Below are 9468 nucleotides of genomic sequence, written 5' to 3'. Positions count from 1 at the left end.
GAGGGAGTTTAACGTTTCTTTAGGATATCTATGGAGCTATTTCAGGTTCATAAGTTTTGATCATTCAAAAAAATACAATTTATTTGAAAGTTCGAGTTTTTATCCTGAACTTTGAAAAATAAAATTATGTATTCAAAATAAAAATAAGTATTTGAAATCATTTTTCAGGTTGAATATCATTTTGATTCAGTTCAGCAATTTTTTTTGAATAAAATATTTATTTTCAGATTTCACTTTTATACATATTTTGATATTTGAATCCTTATTTTTTTCAGTTACATTTTTATCGTTTTCAGATTCAAAACAATTATTTTTTCAGTTTCAAATCTTGTTTTTTCAGGTTTCACATTGCTTTTCACGATCTGAAGGTGAAGGTTAATTTATCTGGATATCATTTTTTCAAATTAACCAATGACTCTACATATGCTCAGTGTTGGATGGAAAAAACAACATATTGCTAATTACGCTATTCTTAGACTCTTCACAGTGGAGGGGCTGACGGCATACAGAGTCCCCTCAGGGATGAGCTACAAGAAAGGCCATGGGGTCATTATTTTCTCGCTCATTATCTCTGAGAGTTAATGAATCTGCTTGGAGTATTTCATTGAAATTCACATATCAGATTATGAGATATCTTGTGTGCATAGTTGAGCAACGGGAAAGCACATAAAATGTTCTAAACTTAAAATTAAAGGTCAGACGGTCATAAAACTATTAAGATTCATTGTTTCTGGACAATGAATATTAATGTTAAGATGTCTCGCTGTGGGACAAAGTGTATGGCAGGCAGACTGAATGATCGACAGACAGGTATCACCATCAACAGAGACTTTATTAACAAGAAGTAAAAGAAACTGACTAAATCAAAGTGAATGCGTTCCTTGGGAGCTCATTTTGCTACATTTCATATTGTTATACAGTTTGCTAAGCTATTATACTGAGCGTTACATGGCTGAAATCAAATGTTGCACATTTACTCGTTTATGAAGGAGAGCAGTAAAACAAATATTAGTTCTGTTGCAGTGTGTTGAATGCACCAGGGATAAAACTAATGAATAGAGTTACAACAACTGCCAGCTTCAGTGTTCAGGGTATAATGTTGTGGTGCTTTCAGCTAAGATGTGTTTACACTAGTTTTCGCTTTCATTTAGCAAAGTAATTCAAGATCTCCAAGCTGCACAATAAGAGAGAGAGTGGGGAGATAGTCTTTAGGCCTCTATTTTAAGATATGATTGGATTCTTTTCTTGCTTATTATAATAGATTTCTATCTTGTATTTTTTTCAAGCTAGTGTTTCCTTGAGTGTGTGTCTGTATGTATTTCTCACTGAGGCAACGTATGATCATATGGGTAATGTGATATCTCACGGGAAATTATTCCACATTTTGTGTGTGTTTACCTGCGGATGTCTAGAAACATGTCAATCTGCACTCTGGTTACAATAAGGGAAAACAAAAATGCTGGCTATGTTTAGGTTAAGAATGTGGCTTGCGTCTAAATCACACAAAAATAAATCTGATTACTGTTACATTTCTAAAGAATTGGGATAACTAACAGGATTATAATGTCACAATGCATTTTGAAATACCGATCAATATATTACTGGTAGATGTAATCCCTAAAATGTTATTTAGGTTTTCCTTTAGACTACTTTCACTCTTTTTTTTATTTTAAATATATTTTAATGCAGTAAGTGGACACCTGATTTATTGAACAAAGATACTGTGTTTGCTTTTAATTCATGTGTTAAACTTAAACAGCATTTAAACTGTTTTACTCTGTAGGCCTACCCTGTAATGTAAGATGACACATTTTTTCTCTTGCATTTATTTGCATTATATTTGATATTGAGGTAATCAGAAAGTATTTTTTTAACTAGTAATTGTAACTGAATTAACTTTTAAAGGAACCCTCCCAACCCTGAAGTCACAAATATGTCATGTTAGGTTTAAATAAACTACAGAAGATGCGTGAAGAAGTGCCAGTGGTCTCCTGGACGAAAGGCTAAGTGTTTTTGGATCCATTCATGCACTTCAACCTACTTCCTATTGTACTTCCTCGGTCACGAATACTACAATACATTCAAGGTATATGTTCTGGGGTATACACAGTGCATTAGTTTCTCATGGTTTATCTATGAACAGTGTATGAGAGAGCCTGATGTATGACGCTGTCCATTTCCAGGAAAGTTCACACTGTGAGGGACCCTGTACTTTTTTCTGTCTGAAAGAGGTTCAGCTAAATAAAAATTCCCTCATGGTGATGAAGTAATCCCTCTGTTATTGTCAGGATGAGAGGGGAGACGGTGCAGATGAGAAGCTGCTGGCTTAAATCCATCTCAGGCTTGCCAAGCTGTGATCTGTGCATAACTTTGCCTAGCCAAGGGTGGAGACAAATGTCAACACTGATTAGATCCTAACAGGATGACATGTTTACACTGTTTATCACGAGGTATTTTGTCTCCAATAATAGGCGATACCTCTGGGGTATTACAAGGCTGTGTGTGCAATTTAGATACTTAGATATGTAGCGTGTTTGTGAAGGCATACCTCTTCTGTTTGTTTGAGTGAAAGTGGGAATGTATGCACAGCGGAGTAAACTAGGCTTCGATCAAATGTGTTTCTGTTTGGTAATTGCCTGTTCTGTTTTTACTGACAGGTTGGAGATGAGATAGTGGAGATTAACGGGGAGCCGGCACGCGGCATCTCTCACACCCGGGCTATCGAGCTGATCCAGGCTGGTGGAAGCAAAGTGGTGCTGCTGCTCAGACCAGGGGCGGGCCTGGCTCAGGACGGCAGTAAGTACTACACACACCATTAAATCAATGATGGTTATAGCATACAGAACAGAGACCAATTCACTTTGAGTTTAAAGTCAATACAGACTGCTCTCGAGCCTAGAAAGCTGTTGCTAGTTTGTCTTTTTTGGCAGAGTCAAGGATAGTAGGGGAACTTTAGTACTTAGTTGACCTAATTGCATTTACATATTTAATTTATATCTGGTATAAAATCCTTTATTTTCTCCAAGAGGTATTGTCGTTTTTTCTTTACAAACTCCTTAACGGCATAGCTTGGGAAATACGTTTATTTACTTTTTACAGAGAGCTATAAAAGACCTTGATATCCTTGTCCTGTCTGTCTGTCGAAGTTAAAGGGGCCATATTATGCTTTTTTGGGTTTTCCCTTTCCTGTAGTGTGATATACAGTATATGTTTTTATCCATGTAAATGCTCTCCAGAGGGAGTATTTCTTCCACACAGTTAAGGCACAAAATACAAATATGAAACAAAAAATGAGCATAATAGTGCCCCTTTAAGACGAGAGCAAGTTGTCTATTAGCATAAAAAATAGCTTGCCTGGTTCCGTCCAAATGTAGAATGTTGCATGTTAGATTAACGCAATTAAATTATGTTAACAACTAGATTGGATGTATCTACTAAATGTGTTTACGGGCAAGGACACAGTAGTTAAATACATGCTGAATACATAAATACTCCTGACGTTTAGCTAATGATAATGACTCCATCCTTTTGTCTGTCTCCCGAGCCTATTTTGGAACACTGCCCGTATCGACTTAAATGTACTTTCTTTATTGACTTTTTTATTTATGCATTGAATCTCTAACCATTTGCTTTCTTTTGGCTCTTCTTCTCTTGCCCCTGATGCAGGTAGTACAGCTTCTTCTACTCTGTGCTACTACACTGAGCACCAACACTAACAACTTCACTGCTTTTACTGGCTGCTTCTATTTTACCTTGGTAATTCTTGTCTCTTTTCCTTCTGTTAACCTTTCTTGCTACATTTCTTGTTTTGTGTGTGTATTCAAATTATTGTATGCCCTTAATGAGTCTTAATGTAAAATGTGTGCTTTTTTTCTCAGGTCAACATGATCAAAAAGTCATTTCACCTGCAAGCTCTCCCGGAGAGGTGTTTTTATCAGACACATCACCCCTCTCCTCTCCATATCCCACCGGCGCTTCCAACTTTGTTTCCCCTCCCTTCTCCAGCAATCTGAAACATTCGCACAGCTGGAGCAGCATCTCCCCCCAAGGCCACAAGCCCCGCAGCAGGGGTTTGGACTCAGTGAAGGAGATTGGTGAGAGGTCAGAGAAAGAGGCAGACAGGCTCTCTCCCGCCTCCCCTGAGCATATTAACTTCTACAGAAGGACCAGGCCCCCTAAGGACCCCAGAGAGCTAAGCAGCCCAAAGAACACAGGGGAGGCATTTCCTAAAGCCAAAGAGCAGCATCACGGTCCCAAAAAGACTGAGAGTCAGCCGAAGGAAGAAACGCTGACTAGGAAAAGGATGTCTCAGACAAAAACACGATCCACAAGCCCTAGAAAGTCTCCTCCAGCTGCACAGCAAGCGGCTTCAACAGTGCAGCGTTCGGAACATCCACAAGGCGCCCAGAGAAGATTAAAAGTCTCCTCCAGCAGAGAGAGCTTGGATCATGAAAAGAAAAATGGCAAAGGGGGGACCATTGGGACCAGAAAATACTCACAAAGACGAGAGATGGAAGCGAGAGGAGAAAGGATCGAGCCTGGCCATGAGCAAGAAAGTTTCATAAGAAGAGTGGGGGGAGAGTTTCAGCACCGCAGGACGTCTCATAAAGTCAGAGAAGGCGAGAAAGGTACATCTAAAGACTCAGGGCAAAGAGATGCTAATGGGAAATCCATGGAAGACAAGAATTCAAGTAAAGGAACCGTCAACAAAAGAGAATCACTGTTGCATTTTAAAGATTTGTGGAGTAGAAAAGGGTCCGTGGTCTCACCAAGAGAGGCAAAAGGAAGAGAAGACACATTCGTTCACTCCAAAGAAGCCAGCAGTAGGGAAGACTTTGTGGCCTCTATAAACAGTTCTCCAGGGACCCCGCAGAGCCCAAAGGGACCCATTATCCCCGGCCCTTGGAAAGTGCCCTGCTCAGCCAGAATCCTCACCGAAGCAGAGGTCCTTCAAGACCCTTTGTGATAAATATTGAATCACCCAGACATGAGAATATTTAACAGTGCCCTCAGCGGGTTGTTTTTCTGAGTTCTTCCATAAAACAGGGCAACATGGTGCCACTTTTATTACCTGCTGGTCCATGTTCCAGATTTTCTCTTTGGACTCTGTCTTTTTCTGGGAGTCCTGTGACATAACGTGTTGGCATGTAGCAACTCCCCCTCTGCCTTGTCCGCTGCTTCATCATCTTTGATGTGAGACTTAAGCATGTGTGGCATGCTCGGGGCCTCACCAGACACGACATTTTGAAATGTGAATATGTGCCAATCCTGGGAGCCTCCTGTGGAACCATGACTACCAACAGCGCTTCACCCATTACAATGCAATGACCCATATGCAAAGAAAAGGAGATAGGCCCTAGCCTCTCGCCTGTAGTATACACCAAGTGTGACTGTCACCTCGGGTTTCATTTAGCTCTCGGCCTCATAGCGGGATATTTTGACTGTCTTTTTCTTAAACGTTTGCTCAATTGCATGCAGTCGGTCCTTCTGTTTGTTTTACTGCACGTGTTCTGCACATCACTGAGGATGATTTTCTTGTTTATAGTTCTCATTTACCACTCCAGGCACATTTCGAATACAACCCAGCAAGCATACACTTTACCGGGGACTCAAGACTGTTCTACGATTGCAGACGTGACTCTCCTCCTTACGAACAGTATCATTAAAAAGACCAGAAACTTGTGGTTTGAGATCTCGTTTACCATGTGTATGATAAGCAACCAGTGTGTAATTTATTGAGATGATAGAATAATATGTGTATATGTAGCTGTAACCAAGCCATTCCACATTTTTGATATAGAATCCAGAGATTTGTCCCATGTTATTTGCGCTTTCACCTCCGATGTATTTCAGTGCTAGGAATTACCATGGATCTCGTAGTTCATGAAATGTATAGGTAACGCGCAAACCGCTGTACCAAATGTTCGCAATCGCTCAAACGTGTCTCATTGTGAAATATTATATCTACATATATATTTGAATGTGTCATGTTTTGCAGATTCTAACTTAAATATATATTGAATTCCATTGCACTGCATCTGCCCTTGTAGCATATCAGAATGACCATGAGTTGTATCTAATTTGTGATGTTGACTTGCGACCAATGCCATTTTATTCTTATCGGTAATATGTTTATTATTTTATAAAGCTATTTCATTTATTTTAAAGACTCTCTCTTTACGGCCAACATGTCAATTTATATTATAATGTGCAAAAGTCATGTCCCTAATGGTTTAACCTTTGCCCACTGAGAAAAGAAAAATGTGGGTTTTTAATGTATGTATTTGTCAATCCTGCTGTATAATTATCTGACAGGGAAGCTTGAAGGAAAATGGAGCCTAGAGGGTAATGTGTTGGCTTACTGAGATGCTGCTGATGTAAAACTAGCATACAAAGATCACAACTTCCTATGTTTTTGAATGGTTGTTGAGCTGAAGAGATAAACAATTGGTTCCATCATGGGGTCAATGAAAATGAGAAATAGTCGGATTACACTGTAAAGTCAGTCAGAGGAAAGGAAATATACTCTCAGCACAACTGCTTATAAGATAAAGACATATTAGGACGAGCTCAGGGAACACAGAAAAGTAGCAAACGTGTGATAAAGTCAATGTTGGTGAAATGGTGGTTAAGGTTTGTGCGTGACTGTGATAAGAGCCTGTGATTGTATAAGAGAGTTAGCTGTCAGGTTTCAAATGACTTGAGGACACATGAGCCAATCAGTGGTAAGTTGTGTGCAATAGTAATAGTGGTTGGTTGAAATCCAACTAAGGGTCATGTACAGGCAGGTCACTGGTTAGTCAGATAATGCCCTTTTTATTGTATGTCCCCTGCACTGTTGTTCTCCTACCTGCTTTGGTTTTCTTTATTTCATCTCTGTATCATACTGTGGCCTTGCATCGCTTCATTAGAAAAACAATCCTTGTGGTATCTTCTACATTCTGTAGGAACAGTAGATGTAAATGTTTGTACATTGTACAGCACCTTTATAAATACTTGCTGAGTGCTATTTCAAGGGGGGAAAAAATAGAGGTATATTAAATCGCTCCATTATTTTTTTATGTATAAAAAAAAGAGAACATATTTAAAAAATAATTGAAAAGGATAGACTATGACCTTGACATGGTGTTCCGTTCATGCACTGAAAAATAAAGTTTTACTGAAAACACCTTCTGGACCTCTTGTATCGAAATTAATCAATTCATAATAAAACATTTGTAATTAAAACTGTTGTATTCTATTTCTGTCATAATTGTACACACATTTAGATTAAATTGCTTCTTATGCACTTCCTACAACACCGCCTTTTATATGAAAAAATTGCCAGAGCTCCTGTTTCTATGGCAGATTTCCAGTTGTCATGGTAGCCGACTGCTCTTCTCGACAGAGAAAGCTCCAATGCACGAAGATGCTTTTTCCATTACAAGAGAAAGCTAAGACTCATCGTATGCGTCGTGTCCATTAAATATCAGTTTTTCAAAAGCATAGGAATGGAATAATAGGGCCCTATTTGAAATGAGAAGAGCAAAGAAGGCAGAACACATGAATGAAAGACACATACTTAATTAGAAACAACTGCAAACCATTAACCCTCCTATCGTCTTTGTTTCCCCCCCCCTTACTTTGGTGTTGACGGTCAAATTTGACCGGTCCTGTTTTAACTGCTATTACATTAACACAAAAAAACATTAATCATCACCAAATTCCATTTAACAACCTTTCAAACTGTAAATATTGTATCAAACTACTGGTATACATGAAAAACTGTGTGTGTGTGTGTGTGTGTGTGTGTGTGTGTGTGTGTGTGTGTGTGTGTGTGTGTGTGTGTGTGTGTGTGTGTGTGTGTGTGTGTGTGTGTGTGTGTGTTATCTGATCCGCATGGTTACTAATTCCTTTTCTTTATGGCGGTCATTTTTGACCGGGCACCATGGGTGTTACAAAGTTGACTAAATCATCCAGAATTCAATGAAAGTGGTGATCAGCAATTGTATATGTTCAAATGTCTACTGTAAAGGATCATAAAGCCTTAATGCGATCGGACGTATAACAAAAAGGTTATGATTGATGAAAGTATCGATCAGATTTGACCCGAAGACAACAGGAGGGTTAAAGGGGCCCTATAGTGTTCATTTTCAGGTTTCAATTGTATTTTTCTCATAGTGCCTCTGCTGCAGCACCTCTTTTTGCGATGTAAGTATTTGCAGACCATTTACATGCGCAAAAACCTATGTAACACACTACAGGAAATAGAAAACCCAAAAAACCTTAAAGGGCCTCTTTAATTTAAAAGTAGTTCATCAAAGACTCTACATAATGAGCTTGCTAAGGCTAACTATAAACCTTAACATCAAAGATAGATTTATAATAGGTATGATACCTTTTGTAACTTTTACCTTAAAGTTGAACATATCTTCTGCAGTGTATTCCATCTAATTCATGCTGCAATTGCACGTCTCCCCCTCAGGCATCTACAACAGTAATTTGTTAGAAAATGTTCGTCAATATAGAAAAAACGCTTGATACGTGAATAAGTGCCAAGCACCCTACCATCAAGTCCTTGACTTTGACCCTGGTGTGAATGAAAGCCACTGAGTCATTCAGAACTCTATACACTCGTAGTAGAGTAGCCTTAATGGCAATAGACGGAATGGTCTGAATTGCATGTGTTGTTAATTGACTTAAATTGCTTTCAAATGCCTGGAACTGTACCGAACTGGATTTATATTCATACTATTGCATAGAGGATGTGGTAAATTGTCTGCAAAGAACCAAAAAGAAAACATAGACATTCTAAGTTTGTTCAGATGTACACCATAGGAAGAATATCTAAACATTACGTTTCACTAACCCTAATGTGTTAATGTGTGAAAAAATGACCTTCTGCTGAACAATGTCGAACAAATATGAGATGTATTTGTGTTTTATGCAACCTTTATCTAAAATGGGTATAAGCATTTGTTGATATAGATTTAGTATCAATTAGAGGTGGGAATAGGCACACATTCATATGTGCATAGTAGCCTTGTACACAATTCTGGTTGCATAGACAAAGGTTGTTTTGCTAGCAGCTACACCATGGCCCTTTCTCATTTCACTAATTCCCCTCCTCGACTCCTATCCTCGAGACTTGGTCCCGCCCACAGGAGATGCAAGCGGAGGAGCAGAGGAGGGGAACCGAGGAGAGGGGAAGCAGCAGACGGTTAGAGAAATGAGAACTCCTCTCCTCTGAGCGGTCATTTTAAAGAGACGTCCATTAATGATGACAGGAGGCCCAGCAGCCCTCTGTCTGATGGACAGATGTGTTCATGACAACTTATATATTTACTTTTAATTCATTCACAGTGCGGTATAATGAGACAATAACAGGCTACAAATGCGGACACACACACACACACGCGCGCACACACGCGCACACACACACACACACACACACACACACACACACATACATACATACATACATACATA

At 39.1% G+C, this 9468-nt stretch overlaps 1 protein-coding gene across 1 annotated transcript in view; it reads left to right on the top strand.

Moving 5' to 3' along the window:
* magi3b (membrane associated guanylate kinase, WW and PDZ domain containing 3b) overlaps window positions 1–7097 on the top strand; it is a 93601-nt gene extending 86504 nt beyond the window's left edge. The window contains exons 22-23 of the mRNA XM_010770321.1: window positions 2658–2796; window positions 3879–7097. Of these exons, the coding sequence (XP_010768623.1) occupies window positions 2658–2796; window positions 3879–4966 (1227 nt within the window). The 3' untranslated portion in view covers window positions 4967–7097. The remainder of the gene's footprint in view (window positions 1–2657; window positions 2797–3878) is intronic.
* Window positions 7098–9468: the final 2371 nt, after the last annotated feature.

The sequence above is a fragment of the Notothenia coriiceps genome, unplaced genomic scaffold (assembly GCF_000735185.1).
Source record: "Notothenia coriiceps isolate Sejong01 unplaced genomic scaffold, NC01 NC01_scaffold00008733, whole genome shotgun sequence".
In the NCBI taxonomy this organism is placed as follows: domain Eukaryota; kingdom Metazoa; phylum Chordata; class Actinopteri; order Perciformes; family Nototheniidae; genus Notothenia; species Notothenia coriiceps.
The sequence above is the reverse complement of the archived record's forward strand: the minus strand, read 5'-3'. Positions and strand labels throughout refer to the sequence as shown.